Source organism: Bactrocera oleae, chromosome 6, assembly GCF_042242935.1.
Source record: "Bactrocera oleae isolate idBacOlea1 chromosome 6, idBacOlea1, whole genome shotgun sequence".
NCBI classification, from domain to species: domain Eukaryota; kingdom Metazoa; phylum Arthropoda; class Insecta; order Diptera; family Tephritidae; genus Bactrocera; species Bactrocera oleae.
Window position 1 is genome coordinate 4,320,615 of NC_091540.1, and position 27,228 is coordinate 4,347,842.

Genomic DNA, 27,228 nt, shown 5'->3' on the forward strand with positions numbered 1-27,228 from the left:
ATAGTACTTACACTAGTTTTGTTGTTGCTATTAAAGCAACATGGTTAAGTTTGCAGACTAAAAGTATATTAAACCTAACTGTAGGTTGTCAATGTCACCTCGAAACAAAGTGAAATGTCGCAGTAAGGTTTTAACAGGGCAGCTTTAGTTGGTCACGCGAGCGATATACATAATTCTATTATATATAGTGTAATTGCTACCAAATACTTTTTTATCCTGAATTTCAAATTCAACAAAAAATGTTCGATTTCCTTATATAATCGCACAGTACTTTCCAAACTGTCAGTTAACAGCTCTCAAACTTTTTGAAAGAGCATAAGCTCGTATGCAACTCTGTGTAAATAGAAACAGCTGCTTACTTTGACAATACTTTTGTGTTTACATATCCGTGCAGTGCATTTATTAATACACAAATTTGATTTGTATTATTGAAAGGTTTAACTTATAAGCTGCGTCAATTTATTTGTATTAAAGAATTTATATAAATTCTTCATCATGGGACGCGCAGAAGTCGGTACACCGAAGTACCTTGCCAACAAAATGAAGGCGAAGGGTCTGCAGAAGCTCCGCTGGTACTGCCAAATGTGTGAGAAACAGTGCCGTGATGAGAATGGCTTTAAGTGCCACACAATGAGTGAATCACATCAACGCCAACTCCTACTGTTCGCCGACTCACCAGGAAAGTTCTTGTTTAGCTTCTCTAAAGAGTTTTCTGACGGCTATATGGAGCTACTGCGACGACGTTTCGGCACTAAGCGCGTCAATGCAAATAAAGTGTATCAGGAGTATATTTCTGTAAAAGATCATATACACATGAATGCCACACGTTGGCTTACGCTGTCAGATTATGTTAAATGGTTGGGACGTACCGGTCAAGTAACAGCCGATGAAACGGAAAAGGGTTGGTATGTGACCTACATCGATAGGAGTCCAGAAGCAATGGAGAGACAAGCAAAGGCGGAAAAGAAAGAGAAAATGGAGAAGGATGATGAGGAACGTATGATGGAGTTTATTGAAAAACAAATTGAAAAAACGAAAAGTAAAGATGGCGCACAAGAGGATGAAACAGAAAAATATACCGAATTACGGCGAGAAGAAGAACAGCCGCTGAAATTGGATATTAGACTGGAGAAAAAATTCAATCCGGACACAAAATTAGGACCATCCGCCTTGATATTAAAACGGCCAAAAATAGAAAGTCGTACCGATAACGATTCAGAAGGGGAGGAGTCCGATGAAATAGAAGAGAAAGTGTTCAAAAAACCCAAAACGCCTAAATTAGATAGGAGAAAAGATAGTAGTAAGGAGAGCAGTAAATCAGCATTAGATGAATTGATTAAAGAGGAGGAGGCGAAGAAAGAGCGTGTCAATCGCAAGGATTATTGGTTGCACACAGGCATTGTGGTGAAATTCATTAACAAGGCAATGGGTGACAAATTCTATAAACAAAAAGCTGTGGTGCAAGAAGTTATTGACAAATATAGAGCGAAAATCAAATTCTTAGATACAGGTGATAAGCTGAAAGTTGATCAGGTAATTTGGAAGTTCACAAGAATATTTACAAATGTTAAAAGTTTATAGAAAAATTAATAATGCAATTTTTTTTAGGCTCATTTGGAAACCGTCATACCAGCGCTAGATAAACCAATATTGGTGGTAAATGGCGCATATCGTGGCTGCGAAGCTATATTAAAAAGTTTAGATGAACATAATTACTGTGTTACCATAGAGATCTCACGTGGTCCACTCCAAGGACGCATTGTGGAAAAAGTACAATATGAAGATATATCAAAAATTTATTAAGGAGATACAATTACGAAAATATTTTTGTACAATTTAAATGAAGTTGCTGTAAATAGCATATAGATTACAAAAGTAGGATGTTGAAACTTGAAAATAACACCTTGAAATATTTTATATATTTATAAAATTTTTTTTAGAATTTTCTGAAAGCATTTGAAATTCGAGTGTACATGTAAAATAAATGTATTGTATACGTAATGCTGTTTGTAATGCTTTTGGTGTCCACAGGGAAGCATTTGTTAAAAACCTAAGCTAATATAGAAATAAAACACATACACGAACTTGGTTTTGATAGTTCAGTTTGTATGGTCCGATCTAAAAAAAAACTTCTTCGGAGATTGTAAGGTTGTCTTGGACTATAATATAAACCAAATTTCGTGACGAGATTTTGTTAAAAAAAATAAAACTTTTCTATAAAAGGACTTGGCAGTTATATGCTATAGTGGTGCGATATTGATATCGTTTCCGAAAAATAAGCAGCTTCTGGAGGAGAAAAGGGCGTATGCGAAATTTCAGATAGCTATCTCAAAAACTAAGGGACTAGGTCCCGTATATATAGGCAGACAGACCGACAATCTAAATCACGCTGATCATTTAGAAATGTTATAGATGTTACAAACTTCGTGGTAAACTTAATATACCCTGTTTAGAGTATAAAAATGTACAGTAAATTAAAGACATTAATTTCTCAATAATCTTTTTTTTCTTCATTTTCTTATAATTAATTTTGTCTTACATAATAACAACAATTTAACCATAATGAGTATCGAAAAAGCTATACTACTAAAAATAATCGCTATCAGGTACTTGTGCTTAACTTTGCTTTGATAATCTCTTTATTAGTTTGCCGTTTTCCAACCACCTTTAATATTACTGTAATTCAGGTATTTTTTTTTTTTTTGCTATGTTAGACAAGCGATTCGGTTGGTGTACTACCAATATGCTCTAAGGAACGTCGCAAACGTTTCCAAAAATGTTTACGGTCTTCCGGTTTGACTTCATGTCCCTTTGCGCCTGGCCACTTGATATATGTTTTTACTTCCATTAGATATTGTAGTGTTTTCGGTCGTTTCATGCGTGGTATGTCTTCAAGAAATACGATAATTAGATGCTCTTTGCTCACCTCGAAAATGCTGTGAATAAATGAAGTGAAGTGAGGTTAGATTTTTTTTCATTTGTAGACTTTTTATAAGTTGAATACTAGGCGTAAACTAACCGATGTTGCGCTAAGTGCATTTCAAATTGACACCAATGGCTCAGTAGAAAGTTCGAAGACACAATTAACATTAGAGCTCGCGATCGATCCATGCAAGATATAATATTTTCAAGAATTGCGACACCGATCTGGAAAAGGAAACAAAATTGTACATGTACTTTTTTTTATCAAATAATGATTTGATCTTTTTTATACTATTTGTGATGTTTGGTCGTGTCCGCAGTTTTTAGAACATTATAAAATAGCAATGTCAGTCTTTGCTTCGATTCTTTATTTATGTAGAGAAATCGCGCAATGAAAGCAAAAAGCGCTTGGGGCTGTAAACCGCGACTCTTCTCCTTCGAAGAATACGAATACTGTTCTATCGGATGGCAGGGTGGTGGTCAGCATTTTCTAGAATTTACAAGGTGTGATTTACAACGACCAACTGGAGAAGTGCAGAGCTACCACAGGGGTCTGCTATGCTGAATTATCGGGCCGATGTAACGCTAACTGCCATCGCCTCGGTTAAATTTGTCGAATTAAGTTGTTAACTGCTGCACGATATTTTGCAGATCAGGCCCCGAGCGACTTCTTTTTGTTTTCAAACTTGAAAAAAGTCACTTAACGGCCAAGGGATCTTAAAACAAGAACAAACGCTAACTTCGGTGCACCGAAGCTATAGTACCATTCGTAGGTACATTTCTTATGACATAAAAGCGTATAAAAAGTTATTTATGCTAATTTTGATAAATAAGTTTGAATGGCAGGTATATGCTATAGTGGGCCGATCTGAACAATTTATGCGGATATTGTAGAGTTGGCTCGGACAGTAAGCTATGCCAAACTTCGTAAAGGTAGCTTGTTTTCCATAATGGGACTTCAGTTTGAACGGCAGCAATATGCTATAGTTGTACGTTAACGGCGGTTCTGACAAATGAGCAGCTTCTTGGTGGAAAGAAGATCGGCAATATTTCAGATCGTTTCAGATTAGACGGACATGGGTAAATCGACTCAACTCATCATGCTGATCATTTATACCATATATATATACTTTATAGGGTCTCCGACGTTTACTTCTGTGTGTTCCAAACTTAATATACCCTTTACTGGGTATAAATATGTATAAATTTATCTATAAATTCTCCTAGCTTTCAAGATTTTCATCTTCATCTTTTCATTTTCTATATCACTCGAAATTTAGTCTATTTCCGACATTCAAATTTATGCCTTCACCATTCTTTCAACTCACCTGAAAATCTCGCTCGTGCAAGCATATCGATATGTTGCCCGTTTCTTCCACATTCGGTAGCAATTCCTCCAACACCCAGTCACGATCACTCTGACAATAGCTAATAAAAATGTCATACACCATTTGCGGACTACTTTCGGCCAACTCATTAAACTTGTTCACCTGATCCTTCGTGGCCATGGACAACAAAGCGGCCGATTTCAACGACGAATAATAGTAGTAAATATGCCAACGCTTCATATACATAAAAACGATGAACAAAGTTAAACCCAACAATGAACAAACCGAGGCGACAAGAATTATCGTTAATTGACGTATGCTGTCGGCAATGATGCCTTCAAATGGCGTCGTCTCACAACTCAATTGCTCGAATTGCATGCGTTGTGTGCCATTAAAGCACCAATAATGATCGTTCTCGTAGTCGATAAAACGGAAACGCGGCATTGATGCATTCCACAAATCGCTGCTATATTCAACGGAGTTCAAGGTGGCGCATTCTTCGCTCAATTCTTGGAATGTTAAATGTAAGTTTGCATACGCTTTAGGTGTGACTGCACGCAAACTTGATGGAGAACGCATCACAAAATAATTACGCGGACTTTCGTAATTTGGTTTGGATTTCTCTTGCGGAAGTTGGTTTAAGATTGCCGATAGTATGGTTCTAATATCAGTTACATTATCCCGTGCCTTATCTGTGTTATTAACGGTGTTTTCTAATATTATGTCTGGTATATCGTTGAGCATATTGCTTGTGCACTCGGCCTTTTTATTGTTGTGCACCGCTACGGCTACCAAATCGCGTAATATGCAATCACATGCGAAGTTATTCTCGCCGAGACCGAGCAGTTCGAGTGACTTGAAATCATTTAACATTGCATAATTCAGAATATTTATGTTGTTGTTGCGCAGATTTAGTACACGCAGCTTGGTGTTGTTAACGAATACTTGTTGATACCAATTGCCGATGTTATTGTAACTCAAATCGATAACTTCCAAATTCTCCAATAAGCCAAAATAATCCGATGTTAAAAAGTTGATGTTGTTATTGGTCACATTAAGTACACGCAAATGCTTAAGACGCCTCAACCAATCCAGTTCTTTCAAATTGGAATATTCTAAGTACAAGTATTCCAAGGTATCCGCAACGTTTTCAAAAGCATCATCGACGAAATTTAATGCCGCATGCGGATTACCCGAGAGATCCAACCCAATCAGACTTGTTTTCTTGAATAAAAAATTGTCAAACAACGGAAATGATGTATAACATAAGCTCATAATCTTCAAATCAGGACTGAGTTGTGTGAACGATACGGCGCTATTGCGTGTCATCTTCGTGTGTGACAAGTCGAGAAATTGGAGTTTTCTGAGTCTTTTGAAAGTGCCCACTTGTATGTGTACACCGTATAGTAAACTCCAGATAGCATTGAGTGTTGGATATGGCATCTTGTAGTCGAATTCTAAAAAATTGGTGTAGGACAGATCGAGATATTCCAGTTTGGACAATAGTTGAAAGCTGTTTTTTGGTATAGTGAGCATTTTGTTACGCGACATAAAAAGTTTACGTATGCCGGTGATGTTACGAAAGACGTCACGATCTATGCGTTCGATATTACAGCCGCTTATGTCCAACTCCAGTAAAAGTGGCATCTTCGGGAAGGTGGCCCAAACGATGCCATTTTCTGTACGTCAGACAAATTACAAAATATAAAAGACAACGATAAGAACCAGAATAAGCATATTTGTAAAAACTAGTGCAAAAACTGCGTTCAACATAGATATATATATATATATATATAGTGTTACTACTTAATATGTTTTATAGAAGTATGGCTCTAGTCCGTCTTTCCACAATTGTCGGGTCTACGTCACTGAAACTCTATTTCAAACCGTACCTAAGTACCTACTGACCTAGGTTCAGTAAAGAACTACCCCTCTTCGAGAGCAATCGTTGTTAAACACAATTTTTCTTGCAGCAATCATTATCTTAAGGGGGGTCGCATATGTAAACCTGCAAATTGTGTACTACAATTAATAAAAATATTAAAGACGGTGTATTTGCTATAATTTTAACAGATGAACCCAATGTGTTACGTCTAGTTTTTATCACCAGTAATTGTAAACATAAACACAAAATCTAATTTTTTTCACGAGTAAAAGGTAAACATAAATGATTACAAATTTTATGCCGCGTGCCACTCGCTGTTCTATAAATAGTGTAGTTAGACAAAATTAATACCCAACGATAAAATTCTGATCAATCAACCGGGTATTAATTATTGTTTTACTCCGTGAAACAACATGAGCTTATGTACGTATGTATTAGTTCGAAATATCGGTAATTGTGTGATGGTTATTACTTTAATTTCACTGTTATATCCGATTAGATCGTTGATTGTCGTAATATATGTATACAGGAATATGAACTTAACGGGTTATATCCACTTGCAAGTCAGGAAAAAAACATTTTTTATTTATTCTTTTTTAGTTTTTTTTTGAAGAGGGATTTTATTAAAAAAACAAACTAAAATAAGGTACACTTACAGAATTTAATGTACTTTAATAATGATTGATTAATTTTGAAGAATTTTGGCTTGCTTTGATCCTATAGCCGCTCTCCAGGAGAACCCTCGAAAAAAGGTGTCTGGCGGTGAGGAAGATTTTTCTGCTTAAAATTATCACAATTCAAAAAGCAAAAAAAAAAAATGTTACAATAGATGAATTCATATAATGATCGAAGTACTAGCTAAAATTTTAATTTTTGTCGAAATGTCGCTTACCAAAGAGAGTCGTTTTTTTTTTTTAATTACGAACCAGAGTGGCTTAAAAATACAAATTATTATCGAAACACTTAGGGGCCGTCCATATATTACGTCATTCTAAATTAGGGGGGGGGGGGGGTTGGTCTGCGGATGACGGTAAAGTCAAAGTCGGTAAAGACGGTGTCTTTAAGAAATGACGATAGGATTATTTATGGGGGGGTGCTAAAATCTGAAAAAATCGATGACGTAATTTATGGACGGCCCCTTAGTCCTTCGCTCATAACCCAAAGAAAGTCGTGTAAAAATTTCAAGTGTATCAGTCGAGCTGTTTTAGAGAAATTGTTTCTCAGCGACTCTGAAAACAGCGTTTCGAGAAAAACGTATTTCAAGTTTTGGAAGTCGAAATTGAATTTTTTGGAATTCACAAATGGATATGAGCTCTTAAATCATGCCGAAAAAATTTGATCATAGAACTAACCTAATTAAGAGATTTTAATATTTTTTCTTAAACCTTGCAATATCTTTGTAGAATGGCGCCAAAAATTAACACAAAAATCTTAAGTAAACATTATAAATAATATAAGCAAACTCGCACTTATGTACCTACAAACATATGTTTCCATACATATTTACATAATATTTAGTAAAAGTGGATTCTAAAGTAGGAGTTTTCTCATTGAGAGGTGTGTGAATTTATTTTATTAACACTTTCAAGGTTTGAAAGCAACTGCTTCTGTTAATAAAATTTCGTTGCCTATATTAATGAAGTAATCGAGAAAAATAACAGTGTTAACTAGATAGTGAGAGAAAGAGGAAGTTGGAAAAGTGTTTAAAAAAATATGTAATTTAATAAAAAGTTCGAAAATTAGTCAAATATGTAGAATATATGAACGCATATGGAAAAAATTAACAATTATAAAACACAAAATAAATTTTATAAAAGTAAATAATTTAATAAATATTTAGACAACAAATGCAGTTAAAAATATAAAATTTAAATATCGCAAAATAAAACACCAAAAAAATATATAAATATACAAAAAATAACCATTAAAAACTCTATTTCAATAAATATCGAAAATAAATTCCGTAAAAACCAAAATAATATTAATTAAATATATAAATATTAAATAAATCAAATAAATTGTAAATATATGTTCCTCAATTAATTTTTATAATAATTATTATTATTTTAATAAGCAAATATATTATTTTAATAAATTCTGTAAAAATATAAAGTAATATTAAATGTATATTAAATAAGTAAAATAAATGTGTAAATTAATAATTTGCTATTTTTGAAAGGATTTTTCATAACACTAAAATATAACTAATAATAAAAAAATTGAAATAAAAACGATTTTTTACCATTAAATGTTTTTAATTTTCAAGCACATGATATAAGAAAATATATTCTAAAAAATAATTAAGTTTAAGAAGTGAGTAACGGAAAACTTGGTGTGAGATCTAAATAAAATAAAGTTCAGTTGATTTCTGATTAAAAAATGTTGAATAAATATCTCAAAAGCTTAAAATATAAAAACATTTTTGACAATAAAAATTGGTTTCTCAAAGCATAATAACGGTCTAAGTTGTCTTATAAAGAAACAAGCAAACAAATGCAGTTAGATTTAAATTAAATAATTAAAAAAACATAAAATAAACATAAAATTTTTTGTGTCAATTTGCCGATTTATCTAAAAAAATTTAAGAAAATTTACTGAAGCAGGTTTTAACTCGAAAATTTGTAAATCTAAGAAAATATTGTTTTAACGAAAATTAATATCATAAATGCGAGAAATAAAAAAAAATACATAATAAATTATTTCTATTTTTAAGCTTCAAATGCTTGGAAAATTGCACTGAAAATTTCTAAATTACATTTTTATTTTGAAATAAATTTAATTACATACATTTTTATAAAATTATCTAAAATATTATTATTATTTTTTCATAAAATGTGTGTATCAAAAAATGTATAATTTTACAAAAAAAATAAATATTGTAATTTGCTAAATTATCTTTTTAAAAATCGATGAACTACTCCAATAAAGCTTTACCATATAATAAAAGTTACATTAAAACATTTTTTAACAAAATAAATTGTTAAAGAGTAAAATGCAGAAAATTTTGTTAAAGGTTAAGATTAAAATTATATATTTTAAATTGAAATAAAAAAATATGAATAAAAAATAGTTTTAATGATGAAAAGCTAATTTAGAAACTATAAAACTAAAAAAATTAAAGTTTTTATACTTTGCAAAATTATATAAAAATAATTTTTATGTAAAACAATCTTTTTTTTAATAATTATAATAATAAAATAAAATTTCAGACAAAAAAAAAATCGAAAGTTATGTTTAATAAAGAAAAAAAATATTTTTTTGATAAAAAATTAAACAGTAGTGGCAATAATATCGATTTTATACAAAACTAACATTTTTCGAAAACATTCGTATTTTCATTAAACTCATTTCAGTTGAATCCAGAAGAGACTTTTAAAATCAGTAATAAAATCAGTGTCCATTACTTACAAAATGAATTATGCAATAATCGTAATTTTCTGCGCAATTCTTTCGAGCAGTTATCAGACGCAAACTACGGTCTCCCCACAAACTACTGACTCGCCACAAACTACGGCCTGCCCGCAAACTACTGTCCTTCCAACGGACTCTTTCGCGGCGTCAGTCACTGAAAATGCGACGGCAAATGCAAGAGCTATCAATTGGCCGATGTTTTTGTCCTTTTCGTCATTTTCGAACAAAATTTCAGATCTAATGGTGTTGAAGAAGAACGTTATAGCCGCATATCCACTGCAACTTGGCTCCACACTAATCGATAAACTATGTATGTAAGCTTTATAAATATAAAACAAAATGCAATTGCAAAATTTAAAATGAATCTCTACCGTTTTCGGCAGGTTCCAGCACGCTGTTTATGTCTCAGGTGCCAGCTCGATTTACACCAGATATAAGAAAAATGAGTTTCCAATATATTACCAGCTGTAAAAATTATAGCGTACCACTTATGAAGGCGGAACAACTTTGGCAACACATGAGCTTTAATAAGCAGAGAAAAGTTGTCATTTTAGCAACCGGTTGGACCAATACCATCAATGATTCTTCCGCCTTGGCGTTGCTTTCGAAGGCGTTTCTGTGTCGAAAGGATGTGAATTTCATTGTGAGTGAGAAAAGAAATCGTAGTTATACCGCAGTCGCTGGTAAATGTATCTAAGAGATCGTTCCTTTCCATGGAGTCACTATTAGTTAGATGCTTTGTAAATTCAAGAAATTATATTCTTTTCCTTTATATAAAAACATACAGGGATTTGCTTAGACTTAGAAAATTCATGTATTCTATCTTGTAATTAGTTCATTTCTCGAAAATCATGTTTTAATCATTTCAACCAACCTGTACATAAGTACAATATATGTTCAATTTTAAAGATTTGAGGATTGAAGTGCAGTTGTTTTTTTATATCAGAACATTTTTTTGATATCAGAACAGTTGTAATTTGATCTTATTGGTTTCATTACCAACATAGGCTTTAATATTGCTTTTGTACTAAAAAAGATAAAAGAGCGAGATTCAACCGTTCTATACTTTCGATAGGTAGAAGCCTTGAGCTGTGGAATGAAATCGATTTACAAGAAGCTAAGAGTGCATTCTAAGTATAATGAATGCTTATACTTTTAAAAGATGATTTGTCGAGCATTAATACTATTTACTGTTACTAGCTGCAAGAAAGTTTTGAGACAATTTTGAACGACAGTTATATATGAAAATTTTTTATAAAAAAAAAAAAATTATCTTTCGAGAATATGTGGTCAGTATGTGGAAACCTCTTCATGCATCTATCTTAACTGCTAAGTCTAAGCTTTAGACTCTAAAGCTTAGACTCTAAGCTTAAATTAAGACTTTTTTCTGCTTTTACTAATTTCAGATTGTCGATGCCGCATACTATGTAGACACATTATATAAATGGTCCGCATTAAATACAGAGGAAATTGGCGAATATATAGCGAAAGGTCTTAGGCATTTAATAAAAGTAGTACCGCTAGAAAATATTCACTTAGTCGGTGAGTAGAATACTTAAAGCATAGCTGTTTTTCGATTAAAATGTGTTTGTATTATTTAAATGAATTTTAAATTTTATATTATTCCTCATATAATTAGGACACAGTCTTGGCGCACACATAATGGGCAAGGCTGGCCGTACTTTCACAAAATTGACTGGGCATAAAATACCACGTATTACCGGTTTGGATCCGGCTAAGCCATGTTTTTACAAACACGATACGCTCTATAGCTTGCGACGAGGCGATGCCGCTTTTGTGGATGTCATTCACACAAATATCGGTATATTGGCCAAGAAGCTACCGCTTGGTGATATTGATTTCTATCCAGGTGGCGCTAATCCGCTACCACCAGGCTGTTTGACTGCATCCTGCGCGCATATACGTTCCGTGGAGTACTTTGCCGAGAGTGTTTATCCGGGAAATGCAAAAAATTTCATTGGCTTGAAGTGTGCAAATTGGAACGATTTAAAGAAATTAAATTGCACACCCACCGATACCACACCCATGGGTTATGCGGTGAATGAACAAAAACGGGGTATTTATTATGTGCAAGTGAATCGCAAATCACCTTATGGCAAATTTGCGAAGCCGAACAGCGCACGCTGGGAGAATGCCAAGTGCAATAAGTGTGAGAAAGTGAAGCGTGGAAAGAAGGTTTAACAGATGGTTAAGCAGTTTAGTTGTTAGTAGTCAAATATTTAATGGAATTTATTAGAGTGTGAATTTTATAATTTTTATGAATGTCGTATTGTTTAACTAAAAATAATGATAAAAATGACTAGGTAAATATAGTATAACCGTCAATAGTAATGTATTTAAGGTTTATATACTGAACAAATAAAATTCAGACATTAAATGCGCTTGGCAAACCCGACCTTGACATAAACTGGGTATGGAATTATTGTATGTCATTATTTAAACAGCTGTCTGCGACTTGTTCATAGTTTCCGTACAAGCTAGCATTTTTTTCGCTATAACTAGAATTCGCTGAATTTTTTTTATAGGTGAAAGATTATTAGTAATGACAGGTTTCATCTGTTTTCGAATTTTCGCAACTCGATTTTTGGTAATTTCCAAATAAAACCCCAAAAATTGCTATAACCGAGAAATAAATCAAGGAACGTAGAAATACTTCAGAAGATATTAACTTTAAAGGTCAAGTTTAGATCAAAAACAAGTAAAAAAGATGTTAACTTCGGCTACAACTTAGCTATATCAGGAACTTGGTTTTTATATGCTATAAAGGCCGCCCAAAAAGCTTGGATATTATAGGGTTGCCTTGGCAAATAATCTAGGTCAAATTTCGTGAAGAAATTTTGTTAAATGAACAAGTTTCTTATACAAAAGATTATAGTATTACTTTGGGCAGTAATCTATGCCAAATTTAACGAAGACATCATGTGGGATATCAAATGGGAGAGATTTTCATACAAGAACTTAATTTGGATGGATCAGTCAGGCCTCTTTATGATATAGTGGTCCGTTGAATTCGGCGAGGGTCATCTAGTGACTGTTGTTGTTGAGACATAAATTTATCTTGTGAGACAAAAAATGATTGGAAATCCACTAAAAATATTACAAAACTCAGCTAAGTCCTTCAGGTAAGTCACAAAATGAATGAGTGAATACCGTCTAATGAGCCTTAATGGAAAGATGGGTATCGATATTGTTAGCAACAGTGGCAAAGTCTTCCCTATGGTTTTTTTTTCCTAGAATAGATAGAATAGATCTTCACTCAACAGTTGTAAGGAATCCTGAGGATTACGTGCTTATTTTTTCATATTAACTAGAGAATCCTTAGTCGTATTCTTTTTTTTAGTAACTTTTTATCAATAGTTAGTTTGGTTTATAGATGTCGAAATAGGAATAGATTCTAAACGAACCAAACACAGCTTAAAATCTATTACTCATTTTTTTTTAGCCATTGGTCAGTTGGTTTTGCTCTTCGAGATCCAAGTTAATGAAGAATCGTATACAAAAATTATATTAGAATTTTATAAATGCATATATAAAAAATATAGACAAATTGATTGTGTGTAGAGCTAAAATAGTCAATGTCTTGCGAACTAGTTTCCTCAAATATAAAGAATGGAAATTAGCAACTCTACTGAACAATATTTGGGAGTTTAACCTTAAAAGTGTTTCTGATTTTGTTTACATAGAAATCACTAGAGCGAAAATGAATCATGAAATTCAAGGCGATATTTTCTCAGATACGTTTTCTAGGTAGCCTTGTGTAAGTATTTTATGATTTTGTGATAATATTTCTTAGCTTCTGTATATTGTGTATTTTTTAAATCGGTAAACATTTAAGTATTGTTTTTTTTTTTTAGTGGGACTATATTTTTACTCTTTATCATTAATTTTATGTGGTTATGGTATATTAAATCAGTTCAATGTTAACACAGCGCCGTAAAGAAACCGGAAAACCGGGCTCTGGGATGCTCTGTAGTAAATTGTTGGAGAAAAAATCTTCAAAACACCTGAGAACTCCGGCCCGGGAGGAATTATTATATAACCATGCTCCCCCTCTCTCATTCGATGCCCAAACATAACCTCATTTTATTGGCAAACATTTAAAGTATTTGAATAAAAAATTTTTTTAAACAAACTCACCCTCCTGATTCTTTATCTTGGACTCAATTCCTTTGATAAAATCACGATAAGTAAACGATGGGATTCCGGCTAACATTGCTGCAATTTCGTTCGCATCAGTAGCATTGTACATTTCTGAAATTTAATTAATAAATTAATATTAATCACTAGTGTATGTGTGGATAGTCACCATTTTGTTGCAATTTTTTTTTTTTTTAAATTTCATCTATTTTTTCTTCAACTCACCATAGTTTTGAATCGGTTGCGTGCAGGAGTTAAAATTATTGCCTTTCAATGTTAAAAACTTTATAGTAGCATTGATGGTGGATAACGTTCGAAATGGTATATGTGTAAGATTATTATATGACGCCGAGAAGACCATAACATTTTGCCCAATTCTCAATTGTTTTTCCAAAGTCTTGTGGTAGAGCTTATCATCATTGTTGAGATTGTGATAAGATAAGTCCATGCCCATAAAGTAATGTAAGTTTTTTTGTTTGCTTTCTACAATTAATAAGGAATTCAAATGAGATTTATCAGCATGTAATCGAAGTATTTATGTATAACTTTAGGAAACTTAATTAAGCTTAATAGCTAATAAATGCTCTATAGAGGTCACCTCCACTGTGGGAAATATTGTTAGCAAAGTTTTTGTACATTTTTAACCTATTTATCATAAAATTCTTCCGTTATTTTACAAAAGTTTAAGCTTTGATTATTTGACTATTAAAATTCCTAGAAAATCTAATCGTTTTATGCGCGGCTACTGGTGAGAAGCTTGTCTTAAATTCACTAGCTGGTTTGATTTTGCTGAACGAGGTATGTTATGAATTCTATATTTTTTTTACTATGCTGTGTCCTAGAATTAAGTTTTCGAAACCATTTTTTTGAAAGTTTTCTTAAATATCGTAATTTTTTTTAATTTCGACCAACGGCTCAAAAATAATCAGGACACTTTTCATTACATTCATTGTCTAGTAATATGTGTTGTACTTTTAGTCGCTTTGTTTGAACAAGTTTCGTCTACAATTATACATAACTTCGGGTTTGCCATTGATATTTCCGAACGATTACGTTTATTTCCACTTGTTGTGATGGTTCTGATTTTTGAAACATCTCGGTTCATCAAGTATTCAATTATGTTATTTTCGGCGGGGTTTTTAAAATTTCAACTCCGAAGTGTTTATGTTCTTCCTTTATCTAGCACAAATTAACCAATCAATATTTAAAACACACTTGATAACATTAAGTTAAAAAATATACAAGGTTTTATTTGCAAAACCATGAATTGCATTTTGCTTAATCAACAAAGAAAACTCAAATCATATTTGATTAAAGATTATCAGAAATATACACAAAGAAAGAGTATGTAAATGAAATATATTCGAATAACCATATTATAAATTCTTTTTCAGAATTCGAATTTCAGCAACAACTAATCTATGCCTAACGATTTATTTTTATGGTAGCGATATTAGACTTAAGTTATTTATGAAGGTTTTGTTAATTTTTATAAATTTTAGCGATTTCTGTTTTGATTTTGACTTTACGGTATTACAGCGCATACTTGTATATAATCTTATCAAATTGAATGACTTCTATATAAGAACGATTATTTCGATTATATAATATAATTACATATGTATATATGTTTTTGATAGAAGTATTGATGTATGTACCGTTTATCGCCAAGCCAATCGCTATTTTAAACGATCTGAATCTAGTAGCTGACAGACTAATAAAGATTGATCAGAGGTAAGGTGGGCAAAATTTATTACGAAGTTTCTAGTTCTTTTCAAATTTTGTGTAGAGTACTTTTACGGAAACCTGTTTAAAATAGTTTGGTCGATTATAATGACAATCAAAATCATATAGCATATATTCTTTTTAATGTGAATCTTTGTTTTTGAGCAATGTGAAGCACTCCGGATTTTTTAGCAAGTGTTTTGTTAGGCCGGATTTTTGTTTATCCTTGTGAGACTTGTTAACAGTTTGCTGGACGTTCGATCGAGCTTACGTTTCTGCTATGACTTTTTGTAGGTATTGTCCAAACAGGTTGGGAAATAAAAATTTAAAGTTTGTTAACGTCAGAATTGTGGGACTTTATTCTGTCATGCGGTTCTTGGAACCACTTGGCTATGGCGGATGTTTATTAATGAAAATATAATTATTTTATTTGACAAGATATCTTCACGAAATTTTTCATAGATTAATGTTCCAGGCAATAATCAACACCCGAATATATTGTTCCGATTGGACTTCTATAGCATATAACTGACGTACAAACTGGCCTATCAAAATCAAGCCCTTTTTGTTTGAGAAATTATCTTCACGAAACTTGACATGGATTCTTATCCAAGACAGCGCTACAATCTTCAAAAATATTTTTCACATTGGCCCACTATAGCATATAGCTGGCATACAAACTGACCGATCAAAATATAAAGATATACATCTTTTTATACCCTTTTATACTATAAGAAATGGACTTGTAAAGAGTATTAAAGCTTCGGTGCAGCCGAAATTATAGCCTTTTCCGGCTTTTATACGTATATACATCACTACATAAGCTGAAACCTACTTTAACATTAATATTATAACGAATAAAATTATTTCACTTTACTTACTTTGAGCTTGAAGCAATTCGAAGTTCAGTGAACCATTTTTGAAGGTCCACCATTGCACTAAATCCTTTACTCCGTCCATAATGCACGCGTTATTCATTTCGGATTTATACCGTCGTAGAACAGCTTCGAGATCGTGATTAGTCACAATATCATCCCAACCGCGAAATAGACCATACAACATACTAGTATGTTCGAACGATTCATCTGTTGGCGGTAACTCAGTGGTGGTTACTTTGTATTCAAAATCAGTTGAAGTAGCTAAATCGAATTTTTGGTTTTCAAGAAAATCTATTGTAACACTGCCGAGAAGCGCTGCTTGCTCATGCTCGAACAAATTCCGTTCTGTTGTGTTATTAGCAACATCTGTTATTAAATCGTATTGATAATAATTTTGTGCCTTCGACGTTAGCCGCTGTGAGGATTGCTGAGAATTAGTGTTATTTGTTGTTATTTTCTGTTTCACACCCGCTGACGCGGCAGTAACCAACTGCCACAACGTTGCGTTAAGTATTTCGTTGTTACTGTTGTCAATATTACTAAGCTGTTTAACGTTACTGGTTTCATGCTTGTAGCTGTCCTGCAAATTGTTATCATCGCTGAGAACATCACGCCCATTGCCGCAGCTGTTGCTACCATATTCGCCATCATTATCGCATAACAGTTTCGTTTGTTCAACCGATAGTGTATTATTATTGTTGTTGTTATTAACATTGTTGCTACTGTTTGTGGCGTGCGACAGCGACAGATATTTATCACTCATTTGCCAATCATATGTTGTATTTGTTGTTGTAGGTATTGTTATGGTTGCATTCATTATTGTTTCTGCAAATATGCCATTACTGTTGTTGTTGCTACCATTAAACAGCATATAATTGTTTTTGCTTAAGTTGCTGTCATTGTTGCTGCTGTTGTGGTTGTTATCGCTGCTGCTATCGATATCGTTGATAAACGTTTTATAGCGATAGATTATGGTCGCCGCATTCAGGCCGTGTAATTTGAAGTGAATTATTAATATTACGAGCGCCAATTTTAGTGCGTAACTCATTTTTGGCGCCTGATCAAGTTCAATACCCGCCACCCACCACAATACGGTTTGTTTGTATGTTGCTAATCTGCTGACTATTCGGGGCTGATGTGGTGTGCTTGTAATATGCACACTTCAATTTATTTTTATGTTTTTAGTTTTTACGCGTTGTTGTTATTGTGTTTATCGATCTCACTGATTATTTATTATTATAATTAATTTTCGGACAAAATTTCGGCGTCATAAGTTGTTTTCTTTTTTAATTTATATTCGATATATTATATGTGGTCTTATAAAGTTTTCTCACTTTAGCTACTTTGTTTTGCATTGTTTGTTCTGCGTAAGGCGTAAACAAATTTATATCAACATTTAATTTTTAACACGATATTTAATTTTCTAAGCACTTTCAGAATTGAGGAATGAGCGGTGATGTTAAAATTTAGAAGGTATATATGTTGGGTCGAATAAAAAGCTGCCTTTAGTGTGGGCAAGAGAGTAGAAGGTATATTTGGCGGTCGAAGAAAAAACTATTTTTTGTGAAAGTGTACAAGGTACTTCATCGGAATATGAATCACTTAAAACTTTAGCAAGATATATTTAAACGCGAGTCCAAATATATGTATTTTCTTTATACACTCAACTGGTCCTACGTGATGGTTTTATGCTAATTCACCTAACCTTAGACGTAATTATGTTCTCTTGCTAATCAAACTTTTTCAAAAATCTGGAAATGTCTGTTGATTTTCCGCCAGTTCAGACAATAAATTATGATTATAATGTGTATTTTTCTGACTAGTTTGATGTTTCAGTACAGAAATATTATTCTTATATGTCTCGCCAGTTTTACTTGCTATGTTTCATATTAATAAAATGTATATGGGTTGAGAAGTAGCATATTTAGCCCACAGCGCTGCCGATAATCCGGGCTACTGCACATATACCAGGTCAGCTAGACTCAGGTAAAAGTAAAAAAAGCTATACTCAAATAATATTCCTAGTTTGGCAGGCGATATTTGGATTTAGAAAATTTCGAAGGTCCTTTAAAGTATATGTAAAAAAAAAATAAAGTAAATAAATGATCAGCGTGACTAGCTACATCGATTTAGCCAGCTCTTTCTGTCTATCTGTATATGCGAACTTGTTCCTTAGTCTTTGCAATATCGCTCTGATATCCGTCGATATCGCACCACTATACCATATAGCTGTCATACAAACTGTACGATCAAAATCAAGTTCTTGTAAGTAAAACTTTTTTATTTGACCAGATAGCATCACAAAATTCGACAGAGTTATTGTCCAACAATCTCTGAACATACTGTTCAGTTGGGACCATATATGTAGCATAATGCTGCCATACAAACTGACCTATCAAAATCAAGATAAAGATAAGTGATACGTGGCTACGTGGCTAGAAAGAACTAGCAAAACGTTGTCCGTTACGTTTTCAAATTTAGTTATATCTTTAGTTGGTATAAGAAATGCACTTGTGAAGGATAATATAGATTCGGTGCAGCCGAAGTGAACGCTTTTTTTTTTGTTTAATCAATAATGCACTTTAATTTCGTTTATGGAATATACAAGTACTTTATAACAGTTAGTCATTGGCAATAAATTTTTATCGATAAAGTACTTATGATTATTTATAATTTCTTTTAAAAATCGCTCACTTTTTTCACTACTCTGCATGACAGATTCAAGCTTTTATTTATTTATTTTTTGGTAATTTCAGCTACACTCATTTTAACGCGTTTTTTGTATGTTTAAAGTTTTCCACACGCGTACTCGCAAGATTATACGTCCAACTCGAATCGTTGGTGCTGAAGCACTAAACCAAATATGCCATCAAATTTGTTAAATTTCTGCAAATGGTCAATGGACAAGACGCTGGGAACGAAGGTTGGCTAATTTGTTGTCGATTTAGCGGCGTATCAGTAGCACACGCTTATCAATTTTGGCAATTATTACTTCCATGTTTCATATCAGCGCGGTATGCGGCGCACCACTATCAACTTTTATTATATTTGGCTATCAGTCGCTGTGTACGGTCTCTACGTCCGTCTCACCAATTTTGGCTGTAGCACCTGAACCGGATTACATTGCCATTTACTCTAATGTATGATCTATAAATCATTTTAAAGACGTGCGCGTGAATTTTTATTGTTTTTTAAGGCACGTCATTTGTGGCTGAAAGCAACACCTTTACATGCATTCGGGCATTGTCGTGTGTACAATCGGACATCAAATTCAACAACCTCGTCATATTTTGAATTTCCACATGTTTCCTGAATGAAAATGTCAACGGTATGTTTTTATTCTGAATTTACTTTATGAATGTTAAATTCCTTTCTTTTTTACTGTTATCTACATTATTGTAAATATATATCAATATTTTGTCAACAGTGCTTTTCTTGATTTATTTTTGCAACAACGATCGAATTGCGCTCATAAGATTAGAAAAAATTATTATACAAAATTTTAATAAAAAAACAAAAACAAATTTTTATCTGTCTTTTTTTGTTATTCTTCATATAATCAATTTAAACGGTGTGCTTAAAAATTGATATTTTCTGTTTTTAATATAATATCTTTCGTCCACAAAACTAAATTTATAATATTTTAATGCCTCGCTGTCATCAAGGAGTATATGCATGAAGCATGTGTAAATAAACTGTGCAAAATGCCAGCAGGAAAAAAAACGAGTGATTTGTTCCGAACTGCTAAATGTACCCGAATTACGATTATAGAAAAGATATCTTCGCCAAAAATCTCTCACTTTATCTCGACTAAGGTGGAACAAACTGCTTTTTCGTCTCTGGAACATACAACAGACTTAACCATCACTTCAAGCTTCAGGATACATACTTTGTGGTCTCCGTTGATATTAGCGAACTTATGCAAAAAAAAAAATTGTTCAAACGCACAAATTCGCTGAAGCTTAAAAATATTCTATAAGAATAAAATCACAGAAAGAACTGAAACCATTCATACCGTAAACAACGTCAGGAACTAAAATAAATGACACATGAAATTTAAGCCCAAACAATTTTGAATCGTGCAAATTGCAATAAAATTATGTAAAAAAAAATAAAAATTTTGCGGCAAATTCGGTAGTTTCTGGTTTGTATGTAACCAATTTTGTAAAAGTATAACCAATCGAAAAATTAAGCAAAAGCGTGTGCCCCTTAATGGTGAATATGCTAACATACATATATATATATATATAATATATGTGTATATAAAGTTTTTTGATAAATGTTTCTTTTAGTTCAACAACACAAACAACATTCTATATTGTCTTAAGGGATTCGATGGCGTGAGCAAAGCTTGTGGCGCTTACGGGGCATTCTGTCTAAGTTCTAGTGTAAATAGTGAATGAAAAAGATTGTGAAAACATAACACTATTTACACGCATTAATCGTAGATAATGCAGTGACTTAAATATAGTGACTACTGGCACTACTGGAGTAAATATAGTGCTAATGCAATACGCATTAGTACATATTAGAAAATGTTGATAAAACTCGTAGAAACTGATTTGAGCATGAGTTGGTACCAAAACGGAAGTCAATACAGCTCAACTCTTTGTAATATGAAAAATTAGCGATAAGTATACATATTTGTATGTATACTTTACAACTTCGTACATATGTATACTTTACAACTTTCGCTACCTTTCGCTCAATTGTAAGTCCCTTATTGAAAAGCAACAACTTTTCATGTCAGGTGTGCAGAGTAATTAATAGTTGGCGTGATTTCAATTTATTGTTAACGTTTTGGCTCAAGTGCTTTTTATCGAATTTAGGATTATTTTACTTAAGTTACTCAAATAACTCTATTTACAGTTATAGGCTCTTTAATAATAAACGCATACACATAAAAAATATAGCGTGGTTTCGACAGCCTTACGCCCTTTTAATTTTTTTTGGGAAACCCTACAGAATAATATCTTTTTAATTGATTGAGGCAACTTTTTGATTTTCAAGTAATTTGAGCTGTTTCACATGCCTAGCAAAACTCGTGCTAATGATGTTTGTATTACCATAAATTAGGCAATAATTGTAAAGAATTCCATTGAAAAAACTGAGCTCATATGCAAGAACCCATAGCAATACTACAGCGAATCATTCCACATATTGCATATGTACAAGTAGTTTTTGAGATTACTTCTGAGAGCTTTATTTTATCAGCAAATCGCTGAGTGATTCGCGAAGATAATAATCTCATTTCGTTTTTCGACTATGAGCCAATGCCGCGTAAGGTGTTTAATCATTCGGAATAGGTGTAAATATGTGTGGCCTGGCATTGTCCTGATGGAACACAATTCGTCTCCTATTGAACAAAGCTGGGCGATTTCTTACTTCAGACGGTGCAATTATTGCCAGTACAGGATCCGTACTAAGTGTTTGGCGGACAAACTAAAAGAGTTCCATTATTTTATCGATATTTTCGACAATTGGTAAATGTAAATTGTATAATGTGGCGTATTACTCTTTACTGCTTTGGCTCTTTGACTCCTGCTCAAACAATATGATACTAATTCAAACAATAATAATTGTTTTTACTAGACCATATATATACTATATTTTCTCGAAAAATAAACGCCTTGAAATACCTTAAAATGATATAAAATCACTAAACTATAGTATATCCTAAGTTTAGGAACCACCGAAAAAATTTTAAGCATCTTCTAGTGCGATATTTTCAATTTAAAGTTAATGGAGGTAGTAAAATTAATATATTCGTGACGGTGTAAGAAAAGGACGAACTGGGATAGAACTTATCATGTAAATATAAAATACAAAATTTCTTCTCGACGATTTCTATTAATTTATTGCTATTTTCAACAATTGGTATCGAATTTCGACCGGTATCGAAGTAAAGATGTAAAATATATCTTAATTTCTCTCTGTTGGTGCCCATCTTTGAAGCGTGTTCTAGTAATACTGAGTCAAGCAACCGCAAAAAATTGGCTGAGAGTCCTTTTAATACAAAGTCTTATCTTATACTTATACAACGCGAGATGCAGCTTACTAAAACTATCTATGGAAACAATAATGGATTACTTTTAACTACAAGTATACCTAATATATACAATTTTCCAAAAAAATATTAAACATTTATCTGTTTAAAAGAGTGGCATCATTACAATGTAGCATTAGAACAGATAATAAGTTTAGATATTTTAGTGCTTATTTGACAATAAAACAAAAAAAAATTATAAAATAAATATTTGAGGAATTTCACTTTATTTTTGGCAATGAGCACATTTGATACTTAACGACAATGTTGACATACTTTTAAGTGCCACTATCTAGTTAAAGGCATCACGAAAAGTAGGTAAGACTTGCGAATCGTTGGTGGCTATTCATCCAATAGTCTTACTAAACCGCTAATAACTTGGCATTGTGGCACAAACAAAAGAGAAATAAAATACTGTTAGTTGTGCTCTTTCTCTAACTAGCAGTAAATCTATATTGCTTGACTTTTAGAGTAAAGAAATTTATGAGCAGAGAGCATAGAGAATAGCAAAAATACTGAGCTAGGCTTAGAGTGATAAATAAGTTATTATATAACATAAGTAGTAGGTATATACATTTTCTTACTGTTTACATGCAACACCAACAACGCAACCAATAATTCCGGCTGGCCAAACCTTTTTCATGTTTGCCCTACACACACACGCACATTCCTTCAGCGCCCAGTCGATCGTGTGCGGATCACAGCCGTCTGAACTGTAGGTTAACAGAAATATTTTAAAGACATTGCCAAGTCGAAGGCAAACTGACGGCGACTACCTAGCATTTGGGGCACATTTTTGCGGCAAAGTTGAGTGTTAGCCAACAAGCAATTGTCTGGCAATGCTGAGAAGATAAACCAGTTGCATGAGAACAGCCGATCGCAGAACGATATGAGGGTATGAAACTGGGCAAGCGGAGAACGGCAAGGTAGACAACAGAAAAGAAGGGCTGGAAGCAGTGGTGAGATGACGCGCAACAGAGCAGAGTGTACGAAAAGAGAGTGTGGCTACACATAGCTGTTTTGGCCAACACAGCGCGCTTAGCATCTGGTGGAGCGCTGACTTTTGTTTAGCTCAGAGATAGTGAGATCAGTTGTGAAGTGAATGGCGGTTTGGTTAGATCAGCGCTTCGGCTAACAGGCGATTGATTTAGTGTCATTGTGGATTGGAGAGAAAAAAAAAACACAAATTAAGATAAACAAGAAGTTTGTGTTTTTATATGTATAAATATATATATATATATATATTTGTAAATAAGTTTGCGCATAGATTTCTCCAGCAATATTTGGCGTGATGCGCAAATCACAGCCACTGCTGCCGAATGAACAACCAAATAGTGCACGTTTAGGGCTGCACAGCGCAGAAGGTGGCTCCGAAAGCTACTCTTCCGAATCTACATTTAGTGACTCGTACACCGATAGCAGTGATTTGGCGAATTGGGAGGAATATGTAGCCGATGATGGCACATTGTTCTATGCCGAGTATCTGCCGCAAGCGCGTCGACCGCTACATGAGAAGCGCATTGAATTTGCGCGCAGCAGTTCGCTGCGCATGGGCAAGAAGACAGCGCGACGGCAACAACAACAGCAAGAACAGAAACAAACAAACCAACAGCGACAGCCGCAACAGTCAGCGCAACAAAGCAAATCGCACGGTAGCAGTCGGCAGACACAGACAGCTGTACAGACACCCGCGCATGAGCACCGTTTCTCACACATTAGCAAGTCACACGAAACGCCATGCTACAAGCAATTGGAATTGGTAATTACGGCGGCGGATCGTTTTCGCTTTGGTCGACGTTCTACCGCTGTCGAGTCGATACTTGGCTTCCGTGTGTTGCCGTTCCCAGACCAACCGGAGTGCTTAATGGTTGACAGCTTCGTGCATGCCATGCCCACCATGTTGCAACAGCAATACCAGCAACAACAACAGCAGCAGCAACATCAAACTACACAATCACCAAGCGAGACAGCGGAAATCGAGCGTGGCGATTGGTTTAAGTCTTTGGATGACATCGAAGTGCGCACCAGCAATGTAGACGAACTGTTGCTGCAGTTCGTTGAACCCACTAAAGTGTGTCTAAAGTTTCAGGGCGCTGCGCGTCACGATGACGGCGCTGGCAGTGCGGCGCATGCAAATGGCAATGCGGGCGCCGTGGGTGGCGCAGGTGAACTGCAGAAGGTGGAAAACTTCGCAATGTTTGCGCAAATATTTGAAAAATTACAACCGCGCGCGATAACGACAACAGAAGCTGATAAGGCCACAACTGCGCAGCCTGCCACAGCTACGGATGTTACGCCAGATGCCGCTTTACCATTCGCGCTACTCATACTGCCGCCTGAATGTTATCAAAATGATCAATATAAAGACTCTTTGTACTATTATCCCGAAGATGCGCAAACGAATTTTCTTTATAAGGCGCGTGGCAGCTTTCTCACGCTGAATGCTGTGCTCACCGAGGAGCTGCAAACGAAACCGCTCATCTCACGTTTACAAGTCAACAATGTCACCTACTTCGTATGCTATCGCTCACTCAACGGCTTGCTAGTGCTCTTCGCTTATGCTGCCGCTTATCATTCACAGCCGGAGGCTGGTCTACGCGCCGATGAACTCATCGGTTATATACGTTTCGCCTTTCCCACGCTCAATTTGGAGAACTTCACTAATGGCAATACAACGACCGCGGCACTGCGTAGTTTTCTACATCATTTCTGTGGCATACAACGTGTGCGTATATTGCGCGCACACCGCAAACAGTCAGTACTCTTCGAGGAGTTACTTAAAGAGTCGCGCCATATGCCATTGCCGAAGGAGGCGCAGCTACGCATATTCGATGCGTTGAGTGAAATGGAGGCCATGGATTATAGAAATTGGAATGATGAACCATTGAATACGCATCGCGAATTTTTCATACATGGCAGCGCTTTGTATTATGATCATTACTTGCTCGCCTCACAAATGCCCTTGGAGGTGCGCGCAAGCGTGGAGCTCTTTATGCGCTGTCGCGGCATATTTGAGTTTATCAGCGAGCAGAGCGTGAAGGAGTTGTATGTGTGGGAGGAGGTCGCCTTGCCGCAGGCCACCGGTCGTTATTTTCTCACAATTTGTAGTCGCAGTCATTTGATACTAGCGGTTATTCTGAAAATTTTCGATGCTCCCGATTTGTCACCCGACGACACTGTGCCGCCGTCACTATTCTACATTGAAGAAATTCAGGAGACGCTCGATCATCTCATACAATGCGGCATTGAATCGTTAGCTATTTTTTGGTCCATTTCTAATAAGCGTCCGGAGGTATTGGACAAAGTTGAGCAACCTGATGATGCCAGCGCCGAGAAAGAATCACGTAAAATAGAGAATTTCATTAAGCAAAAATTCTCCGCAGCTGCATCAGCCGCCACTGGTGGCACTACAACACAGGAACGCACCAGCAATCAACGCACACTCGGTTTCGATGAGGAGACTCACCTCTGTTCGTCGCTTGGCGGTTCGTCCATACACAGTCTTACACCTAGCGAAGATGACTCGAGTCGCAAGCGTCTAATCAGCACCAATGTCATAAACGCTACCGCTAGCAATGCCGGCAATAATGAGGACTCCGATAGCGGTGGTTCAGATTGGGATAACTTTGGCGAGCAGAATCCCTTACATTATGGCTGCGACTCGGAGCTACAGTCACCAATGACGGAATCACTGTGGAAAGAAATCAATAATGTTGTGCCGGTTAAAATCTCTGCCGGCTGGAAGAACGCTGTCTTCTATTATGTCTATGTGGACAATACAAATGGTTCGGTTTTCTGTCCGCTAAAAGCGAATTCTGAGTCATTTCCTTTTCTTGCCGAAATGCGCAAAGCTTGCCATACAATACGCGCCGTTTTACAGAATACCAAACATTATCGACGTCTGTTGGCGCAAGAGAACTCTAAACCGGCTGTTGGCAAAGGTATGTTGGCCATTAAGGAATATGGTATGACAATACAAGTGCGTGAGTTCACGGAGGCCACAGCAACCGGAACATCGGATGCCGAGAGTGTTGTTAAGGGACGTTTTGTGGTTGTCGGACGTTTATTTAACTCGCCGTTGAAGGAGGTTTACGTATGTCATAAGCCCGATGTGCCGCAGAATATGGTGGAGATGGCTTTCCGTCTGTCATTCTTCTCGGTTGGTTAACAAATGTGACAATAATTATTTTGCAATATATTTATTTATTTTTGTAAGTATGTATGTATGTAAGAGATTGTAGTGCTGAATAAATTTTTATGGATATATCAGTGAGACTTGAGGTTTTGTTTGCGCCTATTTGTTGTGTGTTTTCAAAATGAAGGACATTACGGCTTAAGTCGAAGGGGTTCTGGATTAGAAACAGTGATTAAGTATAGAATTTCTTTCCAAAAAAATGCGGGGTTGTCTAATGTTTATTATTACTTATTATTTAAATTTATTTTCAATAAAAAAGGGGGATTTTTTCTTATCAATGTGAATTTATACCTATCAACTGTATAAAAATTTGACGGCAGACAATGGCGCTGAGTCATTTAATCACCACTGTTGAAACTATAGTGCTGGTGTTTATAAGAGGATATACCATACGTCATGTGATATCTTTAGTATAACAATATAAAGCATTGTCGAACCTGTGGAGCTGAAATGTTTACGAGAGAGAACCGCCCGATGGTGGTACATTATTATAAAACTACTATTGACAAAATTTTAGCTGAATCCGACTGGGAGATTTGTTTCGAGCGCGTAGGGAAGAAATACACGTTTCATAAAAGATCGGGTTTCATATCCTACATGAAATATTAAGCATGAGAGAGCAGTTGGCAGGATGCGTTTGCTCACTCCGGTTAACAGGCGCAATCGTGAGACCACTTCAT

The 27,228-nt window shown here is 34.7% G+C and overlaps 4 protein-coding genes across 5 annotated transcripts; 3 read left to right on the forward strand and 1 right to left on the reverse strand.

Moving 5' to 3' along the window:
- Positions 1-359: 359 nt before the first annotated feature.
- On the forward strand, positions 360-2,001 carry kin17 (kin17 DNA and RNA binding protein). The gene is made up of 2 exons (XM_014241234.3): positions 360-1,533; positions 1,609-2,001. Exons 1-2 carry the CDS (start codon positions 496-498, stop codon positions 1,801-1,803), a joined length of 1,233 nt encoding a protein of 410 aa, XP_014096709.3. The 5' UTR covers positions 360-495; the 3' UTR covers positions 1,804-2,001.
- Positions 2,002-2,487: 486 nt separating this feature from the next.
- On the reverse strand, positions 2,488-19,146 carry Toll-9 (toll-like receptor 9). Of its 2 annotated transcripts, XM_070110998.1 has the most exons (7): positions 19,002-19,146; positions 16,311-17,670; positions 13,930-14,187; positions 13,705-13,818; positions 4,251-5,929; positions 3,020-3,147; positions 2,488-2,936 (listed from the first exon to the last, which is right to left on the reverse strand). In XM_070110998.1, exons 2-7 carry the CDS (start codon positions 17,353-17,355, stop codon positions 2,711-2,713), a joined length of 3,450 nt encoding a protein of 1,149 aa, XP_069967099.1. In that variant the 5' UTR covers positions 17,356-17,670; positions 19,002-19,146; the 3' UTR covers positions 2,488-2,710. The 2 variants fall into 2 exon arrangements, with proteins under 2 accessions (XP_069967099.1, XP_036214140.2); XM_036358247.2 differs by lacking the exon at positions 19,002-19,146 and having other exon boundaries at positions 16,311-17,688.
- On the forward strand, positions 9,486-11,980 carry LOC106622139 (phospholipase A1). The gene is made up of 4 exons (XM_036358249.2): positions 9,486-9,856; positions 9,930-10,189; positions 10,953-11,088; positions 11,186-11,980. The coding sequence occupies exons 1-4, from the start codon at positions 9,547-9,549 to the stop codon at positions 11,746-11,748; spliced, it is 1,269 nt and encodes a 422-aa protein (XP_036214142.2). The 5' UTR covers positions 9,486-9,546; the 3' UTR covers positions 11,749-11,980.
- A 4,278-nt stretch (positions 19,147-23,424) lies between the features above and the next one.
- in (protein inturned) lies at positions 23,425-26,628 on the forward strand. The gene has a single exon (XM_036357714.2). It carries the CDS (start codon positions 23,645-23,647, stop codon positions 26,519-26,521), a length of 2,877 nt encoding a protein of 958 aa, XP_036213607.2. The 5' UTR covers positions 23,425-23,644; the 3' UTR covers positions 26,522-26,628.
- Positions 26,629-27,228: the final 600 nt, after the last annotated feature.